The following is a 20,454-nucleotide window of genomic DNA, read 5'->3' on the forward strand; positions in this document are numbered from 1 at the left end:
TTTTAATCTCATAATGTTCCATGTGTACTTATTTTCTCCAGTGCTAGGGGTTGAACCAGGGCCTTAGGTGGCTGGCAAGTGTTCGACCACTGAGCTATACTCCAGCCATACACATGTGTATATTTTTTAAACTTGTTGTTCTATTATAATTAGGTTAAGATTTTCTGTTTCACAGATTTTAAAATAAATAAGCTTATTTCATAGACAAATTATACCTACATATAATTTTAAAACACTAAGGAAACAAAACCAACTTGAAATCTGAAATCTTTTTCTTTCAGCGTGGGATGTGGTAATGCCTGCCAGACTTCTCAGAGCCCTGGCCAGATCCCACAGTGTATTATCAAAAGTACATCAGTGCCGAAGATTTGTTCATCTAACGTTAAAACCGCTCAAGGAACTTGAGGATAAAATATGCAGCAACCCCCTGACGGTACACCAAAACTTGGATTCATTCTTTCCTGTTGCAGCAGCTGGTGGTTTGAATGAGCCCCAGATCCTGGAAATGAACTGGAAAATATCAGATATAACCAAACTCTGTCCATTAAATACTGTATATTGCCAGCATGAGAAAGCAGGTCTTCCATCCATGAAATCGTATCCTGCTCACAGGAAGGGGACCCACAAACCTAATCTATTGGGTTCTAAGTGGTTTATAAAAATATTAAAGAGGCATTGTTCATCTACTTCAACTGAAACAGTTGTTCCAAAGCAAGACTTTCCACAGATCAAGAGACCACTGAAAGCATCCAGGACCAGGCAGCCATCCCGGACCAACCTTCCAGTTCTGTCTGTGAGCGAGGTAAACCCAGTGTGGCTCTGGCACTTGTGTTTATCACTCATTGCTTATTCTCTAAAAGAGCATGTGTTGCAATGCAGCCTTGCCCCTAATGCAAGAGAGCTGGCAACCAACTCAGAATTTCTTTTAAGATCTTTGAAGCCTAATTAATCCAAACAGAGTCAAAATCTTAAAAAGAATTTATGATATCCATAATGACAAAATATAGGCAATAAAAGATAAAAATATAGTTTATGAAAGGGTTAATTATTGGCCTAAGAAAAAGTTATTGGCCTTTGGAAAACAGCATTAATTCCAATCTGAGAATGGGACTACAAAAAACATCTATTTTTTCAAAAAACCAATCTGGAAATTCTTCATCTTATTTAAAAGGTGTAACTATGCAGACAGGTGGTGCAATGATGTGGCAAGGTGAACTCAAAAAGCAAGGAGCAAGAGGGTTTTCTCTTTTTTACCTTCTGAAGGTTCAAGAGGGTGTTTTACTCACTGCTAAGAGGTTTCTGGGAATTTTTTAGCAGCAATTTGCATTTCTCCTCTAAGTGATAAACAGTTAAGGTCAGGATTAGACACTTTTTTTGACCTTTGTGTTTTGCGTAATACCAAGAACTATGCCTTGTACTTAATGTTTGTTAAGTTGGAAAGCATGGAAAAGAGGTAATGAAATCTTTAATGTCAATAGTCATCAACATTAAAAATAGAGCCGGGCACAGTGTAATCCCAGTGGCTCTGTAAACTGAGGCAGAAGGATCAAGAGTTCAAAGCCAGGGCTGGAGTTCTAACTCAGCGATATATAGTATGCTTTCCTATCCCATGTGAGGCACTGGATTCGATTCTCAGCACCGCCCATGAATAAGTAAAGAAAATAAAGGTCTATCGACAAGTAATAAATATTAAAAAAAAAAAAGTTCAAAGCCAGCCTCAGCAAAAGTGAAGTGCTAAGCAACTCAGTGAGACCCTGTTTATACATAGAATACAAAATAGGGGGGGATCTGGTTCAGTGGTCGAGTGCCTCTGAGTTCAATCCCCACTACCCTGCCCCTGCCAAAAAAAAAAAAAAAACAGGAATATCGAGTTGGGCCTAGTAGCACAGGCCTATAGTCCTAGCTACTTGGGAGGTTGTGGCAGGAGGATCGACAATCACTTGAGCCCAAGAGTTTGATGCCAGCCTAGGCAATGTAGTAATACCTATTTCAAAAACTTAAAAAAATGTAAATATTTAAAACCTGATTAGATCTTCTGAAGCTACTAAAAAGCAGGTTAGAATGTCTGTCTTCAAATTTTGATTCTAAGCATGTTCAATTCTGAGCATGTTCAGTTTGTGTGTGTATGTGTGTATTTTTACTATGCAGCTCACAGTCCCTGCATGTCTAATCATCACATGATGTCATTATGAGTTTATTGAATGATTTTTGGTTTGGGTCCTGGGTTGTTTTCTCTCTTTGTGTTGTTTCTCTACACCCAAAATGTAAAGGACAGTCATGTGTGCAGAAGCTGCTCTCACACCCCTCTTCTTCCAAGAGCTTGGGTTGGTCTGGGAATTTGAGCATTCAGGGGACAGAGATGACACTAAGGATCAAAACCTGAATGGAAGATCCCAGAGGAAGAGCAACTCATTTTGTCTCTTGTCAGGTGTACCAGCACAGTGCATTGAGTTTCTTGTGAAGAAGCTGATGCGGTTGAAGGTGTCGCCTTTTTTATCATTACTCATTGTGAACCCCCAATGAGGCTCCGTTTCCTTAGGCTGTCCTTAGATTTAGAAGCCGTTATCCTGAATTCCATTTTTTATTTTTCTTTAGGATTTTCTTTTTTCCTGTTTCTTTCCACAAAAGGATTTGAATTTTAAAAATTCAACACAGTTTCAAATGAGATAATAAAAACATTCAAATTTAAAAGCAAACATTTAATGTGAACAGAGACATTTTATCAGAGACTTAGTAAGAACAATCTATTTGAGCATTTAGTTTTGAGACATCCAGTAATTAAAACAGAGGCAATCATCGGGGGTTGTACATTTCTTTTCATCTGAGTTGTGGTTGCATGGAGGGAGGTAGATATAAATAGATGATGTCTTAATAGAAATGGTGTTTATTTTGTGGGTCTTTTCAGAGGCCACATTGTGTTATGTAATAGTGGCTTCATTAGGAGTTTCGCAAAACCAGAGTGTGTTGCTTTTAAATTTTGAGTTTCCATTTAAGCCCATTTGGTAAGGAAAATAAAGATAAAATATTATATTTCGAAGTGATCTGAAGTAGTATAAGTGTGGAGCTTTGTTGTTTTCTGAGTATTTTACCTTTCACAGGAAGATCGGTCTTCAGGCATGACTAAGTAGTCTGTCCCTAGGACACAAGGCTTACTTTTTTTCTGCCCCAAGTTGAGGGCTATTCCATTTTCCTGTGAATGTCATAGGACTGGTGACCTTCTTTGTTACAGGGCAACCCTTTCCATCACCTTTGACTGAGACAGAGCAAGGCCTCTGCTTAGTGTCAGGAAGCATGTCCGATTCCTCTTGTTCCCACACTTGCTCTAGAGCAAGTATTTGGAATTGCCTGAGGTTTCAGTCACCTTCCAGATTGGAATTAAATCTCTACCTGGTCTCATTTATGGAAATCATAACCTGCTGTGATAGCTGAGTATGGCTTATAATTCAGCAGAAGAGCAATGGCAGTGCTCTTGAGCATGTCTTGTCTTTCAGGAGCAGAATGCCAGAGGGTGAGACTCACTGGCCTGAGCAGCATGGAGACTGACATTAGAGGGAGAATGATGGAACACCCATTAGTGTTTTTCAGACTGACCTCATAGCATGTTATAAAATTAACTTTTTACAGAAAAAGGAATAGCGTAGAAAATACCGGAATGCATTTGCTATGATAAAGAAAAATAACTGATTTATGAAGTTTCTGTGGCAGTTATTGGTTTTATGTACATATATGTATTGAGTATATAATCTGATTTCTCATTATAGGTTGTAGCCAAAAAGTTTATAAGATAAAGCATTTTTTAAGATTTATTTTTTAGTTGTTATTGGACACAATACCTTTATTTTATTTGTTTATTTTTATGTGGTGCTGAGGATCAAACCCAGGGCCTCGCATGTGCTAGGCAGGCACTCTACCACTGAGCCACAACCCCAGCCCACTAAAGCATTTACTAGTAATATAATTTATATCTGTATTTGTATCTGTATTTTGTAACTTTGATCTACCTTCAGTGTGTAGCAATAAAAATGCATATTTTCCTTATTAAGTACAGTCTGTTTATAGTCACAGTATTTTTGGGGGGTGGGGGGGGGACCGGGAATTGAACTCAGGGGCACTCAATCACTGAGCCACATCCCCAGCCCTATTTTGTATTTTATTAAGTGACAGGATCTCACTGAGTTGCTTAGTGCTTCAATTTTGCTGAGGCTGGCTTTGAACTCAGGATGCTCCTGCCTCAGCTTCCCAAGCTGCTGGGATTACAGGTGTGTAACACCAGGCCTCACAGTACTTCTGACAACAAAATATGAGGCGTTTTTCCTCCATCGATGAATTCTCCAATTCTCTAGATGCTAGTAAGATGTCTTACAATTCATTTCAGTTGTGACCCTGTATGGAGTTAGTAAGAATGAATTCAGTCTGGTAGAACTGCCTCCCACTTCAGACACCAGCCCCAAATCCCAGGTTATAAATCGGGTTCCCATGTCTACCTTCTTGAGTTTGGAGTTTGCTAGAATTGCTCCAGAACTCAGGGGAAACAATTTAGATAATTTACTAAGACTCATGAACATCCAGGTGAAGAGGTTCACTGAATTAGAGAGGAGGGCCTGAAAGTTCCAAGCTTCTATTCAAGGTTTGTTGTTTCTGGCAACCAGTCCCCATCCTGAAGCTATCCCAGAGCCCACCAAGAATCACCTTATTGGAACAAAAGGTGTACCTATCCTTGAGAATCTTCAGGGGATTTGGAAGCTGTGTGCCAAAAACCCAAGGCAGATACCAAATATTACAACAAAAAATGTTCCTATCACCCGGTATCCCTTGGGAAATTACCAGGGTTTAGGAGCTCTATGCCAGGAGCCAAGGACAAAGACCAAATAAAAGTTTATCCAAGAATAATAGTAAAATAGAAATAAGGTTGTGATCATATACTATTTTTTCTTCAGTAATAGTGTATGAATAAAAAATTTTTTCAGAGCATGTGGTGCTGTTAGTGTAAGAATCTTGTATAGATTTCTAGCCCCATCTGCTGGAACATGTCTTCTGTGGCCATAGAAACAAAACATACAGATTTACAGTGGTTCGATGTTTTAACATAGGCCTAAATTTGGGGCCTAAATCCAGTAACTATTTTGGGTTGATTTGCTCCATCTATTAAATAACAAGTTACTTATCCCCAAACTAAAATCCAAAATTTGCTTTACATTCGTACATGTAACTAATGCTTAATAAATAAGGATTCACTGTAAAAAGCCAGGAAAAAAGTTTCTCATACAGTAACAGCACCTTTAATTAACAGTGGGAGATATGGCCAGGTGAAGTGGCACACACCAGTGATCCCAGCCACTTGGGAGGCTGAGGCAGGAGAGTTGCAAGTTTGAGGCCAGCCTGGGCAACTTAGAGCAGGGTTGGAGGTGTGGCTGAATGGTAGAGTGCCCAGTACCACAAAGAAAAAAGGTGGTGACAAGGCGCTCCATGGTTCTCTTTCCCTTTTCCAAATGGTCTCACATGAAAAATTGAAATTTGGAATCAAAACAAATGTCAAAAAAGTCAAGTTTCAAAACTTGTGAATTGTCTGTTATTAGAAGGCCACAACTTAAGAGGAGTATGGTGAGCCCTGTTAACACCTGTGACATTGAAGAGCTCTTTGAGCCAAACTAAATAGAAGATACTGAGAAAAAGAAAAGGTGACAATCTTCAGATTTAGAATGGCTATGGAAAAAGAGGTAATGTTAAAGATTTATTTGTAGTCTGGAGTTCAGAATGTATGTTCTCGTAGAAATAGTGATTGAATGACTTGCTGTGTTCCACCCACTCTCTGAAAGTTCAAAATAGCATGCATTTTAGCACATGTGGGCTGGTCCAGTTACAAAAATAAAGCAGATATGAGACATTTGAGGTAAGGACTTGTGGTTGTGACCTGGGCCCACTACTCAGCCCTAGTCCATGGTGGCCGGATCTCCACTTAGGCAAAAGATGGTAGGGAAATGTGGATTTTGTGTGAAATCTCTCAATTCATTGTTGGCTTGTGACTCCCATCTTAGAAATGCTATGAAGACCAACTCGGGTGGCTGTCGGAGCTCACTGTGTTCAGCACAGTTACAGGCTAATCCTCGTGGACTGGCCTTGGACTGTTGTTATCTCCTGTGTCTTCTCCTTTTTGCGCCTCCCCCCTGCTCAGTTGAAACCGGTCTTATTATCAGTCGCAGTCACCCACCCTAACATGCTGTGATTTTGTCCAGCAGGCCACATCAAATCTGCCAGGTCTCACCGAGTAGCGCTGTGCCTTACCTGATGGGTTCTGACAGGACTCCCTTTCTCTCAGCCAGCTTAAGCTCCATGAAGCCAGGCAGGTCTAGGCCATGCCCATCCTATTCTTGCCCTCCAGTGACTACCTGGTCTCTGAAGCCTGTCTGTGTGTGCGCTGTGTTCTTCCACGTGTGGCTGTGGGAAGTAGCTCACTGCAGGAGGGGGCTACCTCATCATTCTCCACTGATTTCAGCTCATCTGACTTAATGTTTTTTCTAATTACTTGGTGTGCTTCTGAATAGATACTTTGTTGATTTTTTGACCTTTCAGTTTTTGTGATTTCTCAAGTCTTCCATTTACTCCTGAGCTGCTTTTTAAGCCACTTGATTGTGTAACAGACTGAGGAGAAGACAAAGCAGGGTTAGCCCATTAATTGAGAAAGGGTAGGAATTAAGTAACAGGAGCCAGAGGAAGGAAGGACTTCACAGATGCTTCTCCAGAATTTCAGAGTGGGAATGCCTAGGAGCTGAGATGCAGAAGTCGTAGGAAGAACTGTTCATTTAGTGACTCTTAAAACTTCTTTGACCAACTGTAGTTCAGTAAATATTGAACAGTCCTGAGAAATACATATTTATCAGCTTTTTTAAACTTTAACCCTATAACGTAGGCATTATTATTCTTGATTTTTAAAAAAAAATTCAATCATATTTTTGTCTGAATTCTTATGCTGATAGCTTTCAAACTTTCCTGGCCTCTTCTCTGGTGAGAAATATATTCAACATTTTATATACATAGTGACATACATAAGTAGACACATATGTGACAGAAAACTTCATATAGTAACATTTGCTCTTGCAATGAGTAATGCACCATGATATTTTGTATTTTATTCTTTTTTATATTTTATTAGACTTTTTTTTTTTAAGCTGGCTTAGGTCAACTAAACTGACATCTGCATATGACAGATGAAGCTGCTTACCTCATGGTAGCTGGGAAGCAAAGAGAGAGAAAGAAGAGGGGCCAGTGTCCCTTTCAAGGGCACATCCCAGTTACCTAACTTCCTCCCGCTAGTTTGGACCATCACTGCAAATTGCTTACCGTGTATACTTGGTATGGACACACAGGTATCTACATGTCTGTACAGACAGGACCCCCAGCAAAGCACTGACGACACAGGACATGTTCTCAGAGTTGCAGATTTTTTTTTTTGTTCACTATTAGCCAGAATAAAGATATTATAATTCTGTGGATTTTAAGGACATCAAATACTAATGTTGTGAAAGAGTCAGAAACTCTGGGTTGGAAAGCTGCTCGGGCTGCTTCAGACACTGCCAGTTGGAGCACGGCTTCCCTTTCAGGATCATTATTCCTTTTTTTTTGGCTAGCAGAAGCAAATGCTTCTGTCAATGAGCTGATATTTGTCTCTCTAACTTCTTTGTCTTCATACTTATCCCTTCTCTTGTATGAACTTTTGAGATGTTTTGAAGAAAACTTGAGTTCTGGCTTTGCCAAATGAGGTCCCCTAAGTTAGGGACACAGTAGCCATCACAGATGTTGAGCCTCTTGGTAACCCACCTTGTGCTCACAGAACCTGATGCACTGCACAGCATTTGCCACAGCAGACGAGTACCATCTGGGAAATCTGTCTCAAGAGCTGGTCGCCCATGGATACATTGAAGTAACAAGCTTGCCTAGAGGTACTTTGCTTGAACCTGGGGCCAAGTATGTTAAAATGTATTAGAAAATAATTTTCCTGTGATATTGTCCTAAGTATGCATTTGTTAGCATTTCACTTTGTTGAAAGGATTGTAATCATAAAAGTGATATCAGATGTCTTTATAAAGAAATTGTGTTTATAGAGCATTTGGTTCTCAGATTAAATTTATTCATGAGATCACTATTACTTGGGAAGATCAAAGGCTGTGTGTGGTAGTCATCTGTCTTTCGCTATAACAAATGCTAGAAATATATCAACATAATAAGAGAAAAGGCTTATTTTGGCCCATACTTAAGAGGTTTTAGTCTGAGGTCAGTTGGGCCATTGCTTTTGGACCTGTGATGAGACGGCACGTCATGGTGGGATCATGTGGAATCAGCTGCTCACTCATGACAGCTGGTACTTCTTCTTGAACCTGGGAAGGTGAGAAGAAAAGAGAGGAAGAAGAAGGGCCAGTATCCTTTTCAAGAGCATACCTGCAGTGACCTAACCTCCTCCCATCAGGCCCATCTCCTAAGGTTCCAGCATTCTAATAATATCATGGGCTGAAGACCAAACCTTTGGTGGATGCTTACCCAAATCAAAGCCCCATGCTACTTCTTTTTTGTCACATTAAAAAGTTATTTTAGCATTATAAAACCATGAAATTGGTGGAAGGGCCTTTTAAAAAAATTCATCAGTCCATTAGTGAGAACCTTGCCTCAATTAAAAAAAAAATTAGAAAAGGGGCTGAGGATATAGCTCAGTGGTAAAGCATCCACTGATCCACAAATACCAAAACCAAGTAAATAAATTACCAGTCTAATACTTCAACAAAATTAGTGAAAATATAATATAGTATAAAAAAGAAGAAAATTAACAAGTGAGGATTTTAGGATAGTTTCAGGTAGGATTCTTGAGAAGATATCCTGTTTTACATTTAAAAATGAATAACTTAGAACATTTTGATGGGAGAAAATTTTACAGTGATTCTCAAGATAGTCCACTACTGAGAAAATTTGAGTTTCCTTCAGAGCAGCAAAAATATCAGGGTTGAAAACTTTTCTGCTACAGAGAAAATTCTTTGTTAAAGACTCATAGATTGACATAAAAAATAGTTGAATGTCTTGCTTTTTCAGCTTTGGTGACCTCAACAGAGTGTTTGTGCTGTTGGATAACAAAAAGAATTAGAATTAATAGAGCCATGTCCAGAGCCCCTAAGATAAAAAGTTGCTTAGGGTTATTCATGGTGGGCACTGAAGGCTGTCGGCAGTGTGGCTCTGGGCATTGCAGAATTGGGAAACTGTATACAACTGTTTGTAAATAACTAATAGTATCTTAATTGTTATGTTAATATTACTTATAATGTATTACAGAAAATTCATTTACTTACAAGGAATATTACTGTACTAATATGTAAATTAACTACTGAGTAATGAATATTGGTATGTATTTAATAATATTTAAAAGGTTTAAATTTTTAAAATAGTTGCAGATAACTCTAGTTGTAGTTCTGAGTCTCCTTGGTGTACAAAGTCGTCATAAGTACTTCTGTAAAAATTTACAGATGACTTTTAAACTTGTGTCACTTTGTGACCTTGTTTTGTTGTTGTTGTTATTATTTTAAATCACAGATGCAGCAAATATTTTGGTGATGGGTGTGGAAAGTTCTGCAAAAGAAGGTGATCCTGGAACAATATTCTTCTTCAGGTAACACAGGAAGGAAACCCTGTTGGCAAATGAGTTCCTGACCAAGTCCCTATAGTCTTTAAAGGTTCATGTACCTCTCATAACAGAACATGTGTTCAAAATGTATTTGTGACCAGAATCTTGTTTTCTCTTTTTTGGTGGTGCTGGGGATTGAACCCAGGGCCTGTGCATACAAGGCAAGCACTCTACCAACTGAGCTATATCCCTAACCCAATCATCTGATTCTTTCTTCATCTAGCAGATCTGGAATCCTCTGGCAAATCCTCTTGGAAAAGTTTTGTTTTGTTTTGGTACCAGGGTTGAACCCAGGGGCACTTAACCACTGAGCCACATCCCCAGCCCTCTCTATTTTTTATTTTGTATCACTGAATTGCTTAGGCCTCTAAGTTGCTCAGGCTCGCTTTGAACTTGCTGTCCTCATGCTTTATCCCACAAAATTGCTGGGATTATAAGTATGCACCACTGTGCTCAGCAAAATAAACAAATTTAAAAACCAGTAAATAGGGGCTGAGGGTGTGGCTCAGGGTAGAGTTCAATCCTCTGTCCCCCCCCCCCAAAAAAAAAGACTAACTACTAGTCTTCTCCTGCTTTGTCTCTATTTGTAAATGTGGATATTCACTGGGGTTTAGGTGAAGTACCTGTCTCCTGGTCATCTCAGTGCCTGTGCAGGACTCATGCCACCTCCCCTGCTGTTCTTCCTTCCTTTTCTTTCTTCCTTTTTTGTGGCTTTTCATCTAAATTTTTAGCCTGTCTTACCTCTCCAGAGACTTCAGACAGGGACCCTGACACACATATACTTACTCCTTTTATGTAGAGACTATCTTGATACCAAATACAGTGGAGTAGTTGAATGATAATAATAATAGAAACCATATTTTTTAAAAAAATCTCCCCACACTTGAGGAAGGTCTGTTATTCCCATCTTACTGCCAAGAAAGCGGAGGGTCAGACAGACTCAGTGAATTACCCAGGATCGTGAGACTCATAGGTGGCAGAGCAGAAACTTGTGGAAAATCTATAAGAATCCAAACTTGAAGATGGGCAAGACACCACAGCACTCGCTACTCTAGAGAATGAGATAGAAGGGTTTTTTGAGCCCAGAAATTCAAGAGTTCAAGACCAGCTTAAGCAACATAGTGAGACCTTTTCCAAAAAAAATCTGAAGTTTGATTGAGGGTTTTGTGATCTTAGTCCTTAGGGGTGTTGAAAACAAGAAGCCTTATTTTTGTTCACATAGATGCTGCCTTCCATTTGACCCTACCATTAGAGATAATCAGGATTTCAACATTTAGCCCAAGTAGAATGACAGCAGTCCTATGCCTGAAAGTGGAAAGTGTAGATTGCTGAGGGCCTAGATCAGCACTGTCCAGGGGAGATGTGCTGAAGCCTCACACGTGATGCTGTGTTTTCTAGTTATCACAGTTTTTAAAATGAAAAAAAAAAGGGAGCAAAGCTGCCACCTCAAGGTGGCCAGGAAGCAGACTGTGACGGAAGGGTCTGGGGGCCAGATACACCCTCCCAAGGCACACTCCCAGTGACCTGCTTCCTCCAGCTAGGCCCCGCCTCTGGGGCTGTTTCCACTACCTCCCATCCACTAGGGATGAAGCACTTATCACAGGGCCTTTGGAGGAGCTTTTAGAGCCAAACTGCACCCTAGCATTTGAATTCAGTGGTGAATTTCACACTTGGAGCTCATCTCAGGCATGTTCCAAGTGCTCCATTGCTCCAGGTGGCTTCTGGGCACTGTAGTGCACAGATGGAGAGGTGCACATCTGCACATCTGAACCAGTACTGTGGTTGTAGCTTTGCTTCAGCGCTGTGTCCTGAGACCCCACCCTGACCCGTTACACCAGCGTACTCACTGGCCTCCCTACCCGCCTGCTCAGCCCACCACTGCTCCTTTGGTCTGTCGTGGGTGGAGTTGTTCTTCATGATGCAACTCTGAGGATGACACTCTCCTGCTTAAAATTCCAGGGGCTCTTCCCAGACTGTCACAGCACAGAGTCCTGTCAGGGCTGGGCTCCTGCCTGTTGCTTCAGCCTGAGGCTCATGTCCAGAATTCATGACCCTGCAGCTTCTGTTTGTCCAAGACACTGCCCTGTTCCCAACATCCACCTCCCTGAACCTGTGCTGGTTCTGATGCACATGTTCTGTTTTCCTCACGTGGCTAGCTCTGCTAGTCCTTGAGAATTGTCCCTCTCCTGGACATCCCATAGTACGTTCTGCATAACTTTTAAAGCCCTGGTGGTGTAGGTGTGTCTTTTCTAGCTTGGAGTTCTTGGAGGATGGTAATGGATCACACTCATTTTTTTTCCATCCCCAATGCTAAAATAAGCACTGACCCACACATCTACTAAGCACTTTGCTTGAGACATGTCTAAAGAATGATGTGAATGTTTTGAACAACCAATAAGAAAAAGGAAAAAAAATCATATTATGGAAACTGAAAAAAAAAAAAAAAGAATGATGTGAATGAATCCTATGTACCTTCCTTCCATTTCCCCCTTGTCTTTTTCAGCACAAAAACCCAAAGCCATGACTCTTTATTTACTAAAACAGATTAGCATGCGAAACTCCAGACATGAAACCAAGTTCATTTATGGTCTTTAGAGCTTACATTCTGTCAGAGACGCTGTGCAGGTGGGAGCTTTCCTCCACTGAGGCAGTTAGCTGTCAGAGCTTATAATTGGTCTCCTCTCTTTATTCCACAAGGTTAAAAATATAATCTTTGCATATAGCAGAATCTTCCTAATAAGGTGGGGTCTCAGAAGTTTTCCTAATTTTGATTTCTGTGCATCCACATTGAACCAAATATGAAAGAGTCCAGATACAGGAATTAATATTACAATAATTACTACTTATTTTGCAAACTGTGAGAAATCAGGATTTATCAAGAATCAAAAAATATTTCGTATTTTAGCAAGTCCATCTAGGGACCATATTGTCTCATTAGGCAGTAAATCATATTTTCTGCAGTTGAATTCTGGATTTGTTCTAGATGTTACCTAAGCGTGGCTTCAGAATTATTCTACCTTTAACTCACCTGATTCTCTTGCTCTTTTAAATCAGGGAAGGAGCTGCTGTGTTTTGGAATGTGAAAGATAAAACTGTAAGTATAAGTGAAGGTTAAAGTATAAAAATACAGTTTTGTAAGAATAAATTGTTTATTAGCACTTAATAATTTGAGATTTTTAAAGATAAATTAATAGGCAATCCACAGCTTATTTGTACAGCATTACGTGATATTTATCTCATCAGTTTCATCTTCTAAAATGCATATTTTGGTTTATTTTTAAGTTTTATACATTTCTATTTTCTGGGCACACACTCATTTGTGGAGAATCCCAGCCACCCCTGGCAAACTGCAGGAAGAAAGAATTGCATTTACATGTGATAGTGCAGAGTGTGATTAATGCACATACAGTTTATTGGAAACTGGTTAAACGGATTCTTATTTTAGATAAAATTTTCAAGAACTTATCACTCACGGAAAATAATTTCTTCAATATCTATATTAGGATTTATTTAATGTAACCTTTTTAGAGGCAGCTTTGTGATGTACATCAAAGATTTATATTTAACTCAGCAATTTTGTACCCAGAAAGTTACCAAAATAATCACAATTATGCATGATGAATTACATAATGTTCTTTAAAGCATTGTTTATAATAGCAAAGATTATAAATAACAAAAACAAGTACAGTTATAGGATAAAATATACTACAGCTCTTAAAAATCATGTGGAATAATATCTATTCCCAGGAAACTGCTTATGTTTGTGATACAGGTAAATTAAAAGAGCAAATTTCAACCTGGGTGCAGTGGCGCATGCCTGTAATCCCAGTGACTAAGGAGGCTGAGGCAGGAGGATCATGAGTTCAAAGCCAGCCTCAGCAACTTAGTGAGGCCCTAAGCAACTCATTGAGACACTGTCTCTAAATAAAAAATAAAATGGTTGGGGATGTTGCTTAATAGTTAAGCACCCCTGGATTCAATTCCTGGTACCAAAAAAAGAGCAAATTAGAAAATATAACCAACATAACATCATCTCTAATCCCAGTGGCTCAGGAGGCTAAGACAGGAGGATCCCAAGTTCAAAGCCAGTCTCAGCAATAGCGAGGCACTAAGCAACTCAGTGAGACCCTGCCTCCAAATAAAATACAGAATAGGGCTGGGGATGTAGCTCGGGTGGCTGAGAGCCCCTGGATTCAATCCCTGATATACGCCACCACGCCCTTCAGCTGGGTGCAGTGATATATGCCAGTAATCCCAGCTATTTGAGAGGCTGGGAAAAGAGGATTGCAAGTTTGAGGCCAACCTCAGCAACTTGGCAAGACCCTTACAACATAGATCCTAGATTTAATCCTCAGTACAAAAAAAAAATAAGTATGATTCCTACAATCTCAGTTTTGCTAAAATGAAATAGATACCTGCTCAGTAGAGGAGGGATTCTGGGGAACAGGAAATGTACATGACCACCAAATATAAGAAAGTATAAATTGATCATCTGAAGTTACCAAAAATATAACACCACTCTGTGGTTTTTGAGTGCTCTCATAAATGTTTGAATTCTAAGATTGGAAGAACTGTTTTGGAGAGCAGGTTAGCAATATTTATCAAAGATATAAGCAGGCATATCTTTTCTTTCTTTTTTTTTTTTAAACAATGCTGGGGATGAAATTCAGAGCCTCACACTTGCTAAGCAAGTACACTCTCCCAGAGCAACACCCTGCATGTCTTTTGATCAGCAGTTTCTAAAGAAATAGGCCACAAAGATTTATGCATAATAATGGTGAATGGAGACATTATAATGGTGGAGAGCAGAAATTATCCCCCACAGATGGACATTTAATGTGATTAAATAAATTGCAGTGCCTCCATTAAGGAAAACAGCATTGCAAATGTTCGTATGCATAGTTATCCCATTTCATGCAGAAAGCAAAATATACACAGACCTCACAGGAAAAAAAATGTATATAGGCTATACCCCAAGTTTAATCATGGTTACCTCTGAGAATTATGATTCCAGGTGACAGAGATAGTCACTTTCTATACCTTTATGTTCCTTAGATTTTTACAAGTGTTTGCCTATACAATTTTTTTTAGAAATTAAATAAATAAAAGTCATAATGTTACCAGTGATTCTTTGGGATGTGAGATAACAACTTTATTGTCTTCCTTATGCTTATCTGTATTTTCCAAAAATGAAAATAAATGAACATGTCATCCTGATTAGTTTACTAGGTTAATAACATAGTGAGTTTGCCTTTTCCTTAAGAACTAAGCAGTAGAAAACAAACTATTCATTGTTACAAACATTAACCCCAGAGCACATTTGTACTTAGGGAGCCATTATTATTCCAGGTAATGTTCTTTTTCTTCCAGATGAAGCATGTAATGCAAGTTCTAGAGAAACATGAAATTCGGCCTTATGAAATTGCATTGGTACACTGGGAAAATGAAGAGCTTAACTACATAAAAATAGAGTAAGCAACTTTTTATCAAAGTTATGAAAAGGATACTTGGGAACAAAACTACACAAAGTAGTAGAGAAGATAAATTATTTATGAATATGGATACTAATTTTAAGAAAGAAGTTGTTGGTACAAATACAAAGCCTAACCTATATAATAAATATTAGTGGAAATAATATGCCTTTATCAGAATAACCCTATCATATTATTCCAGTAAAAAGTAAAGCCATTTTTTCCTGAATTGATTTTGAGCATAAAAAGGAAATGAGATAAGGGGTGATCTAAGAGAACCACTTGTAGACATGTGGGGGACTGCAGGAAGTGGGAGCCCAACATAGAGTCTCCAGTAAGATCTGAGTGGCAATAGCCTCGCTGATTTTCCTGTCTCAGCAAGGGCAAAATGAGATGTTGGGGCAGGATAAATAGTTCAGGAGACTCTTTCCTGGTGGTGTCACCAGTTTAGTGGAATCCAGGGGAGGAAAAGTCTTTGTAGGTTCTTAAGGAAGTAAGTGTTGATGGCAGAGCTTGAGGAAAATTTAGAAGAGACACTAGCTACAGAAAGCAGATAAGCACTAAGTAATAATGGCCAGCAATAGTTAAGTACTCACCACATGCCAGGCACTGTTTTCCAAGTACTTCCCACGCCTCACTTCATTTCAGGAACTCTGTAATTGCAGTTAACTGGCTTTCAAATGGAGTTCAGAGTGCTCTCTGGCCTATGGGCACCTGCCTAATGAGTGGGAGCCTGGGTCCACGGTGTCTGCTCTTGAGTGAAGGTGTGAACCAAAGAGACACGCACATGAGGAGCTATTCAGTTTTATTAATTTTATTTTTAAGCCCTCAATCTTGTGGTTATTGTTCCCATGAATGTCCCTTCTTTTGGGAAATCAGAGAAATGCCATTGCTTGCTGGGCACTTGTATATGCCTGGACATACAAATACACACACACACACACACACACACACACTGTCTCACTCTTAAGAGTTGTGGAGGAATGAAATCCTTAACTGTTTGAATCTGAGTCAGCTATTTGATTTCATCACAAAAACCACTTTAGCCAGGCGTGGTGGCACATGCCTATAATCAATCCTAGTGACTCAGGAAGCTGAGACTGGGGGGTCGAAAATTCCAGCCTCAGCAATTTATCTAGGACCTGATAAGCAACTTAGTGAGATGCTGTCTCAAAGAAAAATAAAAAGGGCTGGGAATGGGATTCAGTAGTAAAGCACCCCTGTATTTAAATCCCTGGTACAAAAAAAAAAAAGATCACCCTAGCTATCTGCTGCCTCCTCGGTTCTGTGGTGTGGTCCAGGCTCGTTCATAAAACCCTTGCTCACTGCTCCCTTTCCTCTTTTCCCTCTGGCTGAGGTGGTCAGCAGATTGTGCCCTCAGCCTTCCCATTAGTCCCCAGTCCACCTTCCTTCATCTGTGTCTTCATGTCCCACACCTTTTGTGAAGGATCCCCTGTACTTTCCCCATTTCCTTGTGATGTTTATATTCACAAACTTCCTCCCTCTGCTCTCCCAGTCCCTTCCAGAAAGATCTTCAGGTAAACCCTAGTTTTTTATAACTTCTGCCTCCCTTGCCTTCCCTGTCATGTTACTCCAATGTGTGGAGTTTTACATTCAGCATCTTTGCACTTAGCAATTACTGTGGACATTTTCCCTTTATATTAAGTATTCTTTCATAACATGTTGGAGTTTTTGTTTTTTATTTCTGTCTTTGAGATGGGGTTTTGCTATATTGCTGAGGCCGGCCTCCACTCTAGCTCTTGGGTTCAGGTGATTCTCTTTGTCTAAGCTTCCTGAGTGTTGGCACTATAGGCTCCCACCACCACATCTGGCTCCTTTTAATTTTTGTTTGGTGAAATTACTAATTGAACATTTGGTTTCTTTTCTGATTTTTTACTATTAAAGTAAAAATGTTTTGTACACAGATTTTTTTTTTACATTTTTTTATTGCTTCCATACAATAAATTCTTAGAAATAAAATAACTTGAAAATAGTTTAGAGTATTTATAAAAACTCTTGATACAAATTAACAAAATGACCCCTAGAAAGGTGATTTTTTTCAAAACAAAAACTTTAAATGTGTTTGAGATTTGGAAGATTCCTGGGTATGGGAGTTCCAGCTACTTGGGAGGCAGAGGCAAGAAGACTGGCTGACCTCACCATTCAGGACGGACTAGCCAGGGCAACATACTGAGACCCCATCAAGACTAAAAAGGGTTTGTAAGTTACTTTCTTCATCACCCCCACCCTCCTTCCACAGAGGTCAGTCGAAACTTCACAGAGGGGAGATCAATCTAAATTCGGAGCTGGATTTAGATGATGCCATTCTAGAGAAATTTGCTTTCTCCAATGCCCTTTGTCTTTCAGGTAAGTTACTGCTGCTGTTTGCAGAATGCATTACACAGTTTTCATTTCATCAAGGGGAGTTTATTTGGTGAACATTTTGGCATGTTTTCACTCTACAAAGCTTTAGTATCCTTTTTTTTTCCTCCATAAAATAAATACAGAAAGTTTAAAGGTAGTGTCTGTAGTATTACTCATTCCTTGTTAATTGCATTGATAAACCTTTCTTCCTCCACAAATGTTTTTTATGTGATTGTCACTGCCTTTGTTTCTTTTCCGTTTCTGACTGTATGATCATGATACTTGGGTACCTCTGATCCAGGCAGAGAAAGCCCAGCCCATGTGACTGGGCACAGGCCTCAATGGAAAACCACACTCCCAGGTTCCACAGGAATGGGCCAGAGTCACAACTACTCTAAGTTTTTCCTTAAAGATCCATGCCCCTGATAATACCGTAGAAGTTCTGTAAGAATTTCCTTTGCCTCTAGTGTGCATGAGGCAGCTGCTGCAACAGCCCCTCCGCACCCTTCTGGGAAGCTTCAGAGACCTCTGTGCTTTCCTCATAGCCCTGAGGATTGTAAAGGAAAACCAGCGAAGGCCCGCTCCAGCCCTGTGCACAGAGCTACTCGGGGTGTCAAGGGGTACCGCACACCTTCTGGGCTTCTGAGAAGTGGTATTAGAAAATCTGGAATTCTACTGGACTGCTAGACTAGCTTTGGTCTGTCAACAGGGCCTAGAAATCTTGAGTTTCCTGTTCTACGTTAGTGCTACCCTTTGCCATAACTAACCATCCTTAATTTTTAGTTTCAATTTTTAGCACATTTGCTTCTTATACTTTTAATGTTCGAATGGCAGCAAAAGTACTGTACAGTTATGGATTTTATATAAGCATGAATAATATTATAAAGAAATTTTCCATGTTTTTCCCCCCAGTGAAACTGGCTATTTGGGAAGTGACACTGGATAAATTTATTGAGTCTATTCAGTCTATTCCAGAGGTAATTATATCAAGTTTATGCTTATTTTCAAGGATTGATTCCTAATTGAGAATAATACAAACTTCCTATATGTATAATAAAGTAGTAAAATGCACTAGGAATGGGGCTGGGGTTGTGGCTCAGTGGTAGAGCATTTCCCTAGCACATGTGAGGCCTTGGGTTCGATCCTCAGCACCACATAAAAAAATAAATAAAATAAAGGTATTGTGTCCAACTACAACTGAAAAATAAATATTTTTTTAAAATGCACTAGGAAAGCTACACAGAATTTAGGCAACAGACAAACCAGGCTAGGAATGTGGCTCACTGGTAGAGTGCTTGCCTAGCATGCTTGAAAACATGGGTTCAATCTTCAGAAACACACACAAAACCGACTTCCAAATACATATAAAATGGTGAACTTTCATGTGTTGATTTTTTTTAAAACTTCAAATGACTGTGATGGCACGATATTTTTAATATAACTGAATAAAAGTTATATATATGAATATATTTTTAATATAACTGTGCTGGAGTTGTAGCTCACTGGTAGAGCATTTGCCTAGCATGCTAAGAGGCCCTCGATTTGATGCGCAGTACTACAAAAAAGGAAAATGAAATCTTTCTAAGGAAGGAGATTATCATTTTTTTGTGATTAAAAAAGACTACTAAATTTTGAGAAATATAGTGGCATAAAAGATAAGTTATTTTTACAATATGGTTATAAATGTATAAAGTTATATTAAAAATGACAAAGTGCATTAAAAGTCATTTTTACTAATGTTTTTACGGTGACACAATAATTACTCTTGGAAAAAAAGGACCTGTTTTTATGATAAGGTTAGGAATGTATATCATGGAAGTGCTGATACAAAGGGTGTTTTAGCTTTCCATTACTGTAACAAGATACCTAAGATGATCAGTTTATAAAGAAGAAAGGTTTATATTGGCTCACAGTTCGGAGCATACTCAGTGCTGGTGCAATTTTTGTCCATAGTTGGACAAATCCATTGCTTTTAGATGTTTGGCAAAAAAGCATCTCATGGTAGGGAGCCTGTGGGAGAGCAAGCTATTCGCCTCTCTGTAGCCAGGAAGCAAAGAAAAAGGAAGAGAAAGTCTGGAATTCTACCAGACTGCTAGACTAGCTTTGGTCTGTCAACAGGGCCTAGAAATCTTGAGTTTCCTATTTCTGTGTTAGTGCTACCTTTGCCATAACTAACTCTCCTTAACTAACTATCCTCTTTGCCCTAAGGCAAAATTTTCTTTTGTAAATATAACATTTCATATGCTTAACAATATCAAGGAAACATTCCTGTATATTAAAGAGAGAACATTTAAGCCGAGCGTGGTGTCACATGCCAAGTTCTCAGTATGCCTTTCGAGGGTACACCCCAGTTAGTAACTCCTGCCCACTAGGCCCCACCTCATAACGCTTCCACCTTTTCCCAGTAACACCACAGGATAAGGACCAAATCTTCAGACACATGGCCTTTGGGGGACTTTCAGGACCAAACTAGCCAGGCATGATGGTACATACCTGTAATCCCAGAGGTTTAGGAGGCCAAGAAAGAGGATGGCAAGGTTGAGGCCAACCTCTGCAACTTAGTGAGATCCTACTGAAAATGAAAAAGGCAGGAGATGTAGTTCATGGTAAAGTGCCTCTGAGTTCAACTCCCAGTACTGGAATAAAAAGAAAGAAAGAAAATAATCTATAGCAAAGGGAAATTTTAAAAAGCATAAAATTTCTACTAAATAAGATTTTGAAATCTTGGGGTGAGTGTGGATGTCTATTTGGGAGACTGACATATAAGAGTTATGTATGTAAATTTAAAATTTTGTTCCTTTAGAATTTGCTTGATGAATCTAATACTTACTGGAATCCTTCAGTATCCATGGGGGATTAGTTCGAGGGCCCAATCCCTACCCTCAATATACCAAAAACTATGGATGCTCATCTTTATGTAAAATGGCATAGTATTTCCATGTAACCCATGCATGTTCT

The 20,454-nt window shown here is 39.3% G+C and overlaps 1 protein-coding gene across 6 annotated transcripts in view; it reads left to right on the forward strand.

Moving 5' to 3' along the window:
- The window catches only part of Rmnd1 (required for meiotic nuclear division 1 homolog), an 86,165-nt gene that overhangs the window by 48,048 nt on the left and 17,663 nt on the right, over nt 1-20,454 (forward strand). For 4 of the 6 annotated variants that reach the window (XM_078018894.1, XM_021723905.3, XM_005321372.5 and 1 more), the window contains 7 exons: nt 282-802; nt 7,829-7,937; nt 9,571-9,646; nt 12,716-12,755; nt 15,032-15,132; nt 17,393-17,499; nt 18,409-18,473. In XM_078018894.1, coding sequence (XP_077875020.1) covers nt 296-802; nt 7,829-7,937; nt 9,571-9,646; nt 12,716-12,755; nt 15,032-15,132; nt 17,393-17,499; nt 18,409-18,473 — 1,005 coding nt within the window. In that variant the 5' untranslated portion in view covers nt 282-295. Of the gene's footprint in view, nt 1-281; nt 803-7,828; nt 7,938-9,570; nt 9,647-12,715; nt 12,756-15,031; nt 15,133-17,392; nt 17,500-18,408; nt 18,474-20,454 lie in introns of those variants that run through there. The other 2 variants (XM_078018896.1, XR_013424768.1) reach the window with 2 other exon arrangements.

This window comes from Ictidomys tridecemlineatus, chromosome 8, assembly GCF_052094955.1.
Source record: "Ictidomys tridecemlineatus isolate mIctTri1 chromosome 8, mIctTri1.hap1, whole genome shotgun sequence".
Lineage (NCBI taxonomy): Eukaryota > Metazoa > Chordata > Mammalia > Rodentia > Sciuridae > Ictidomys > Ictidomys tridecemlineatus.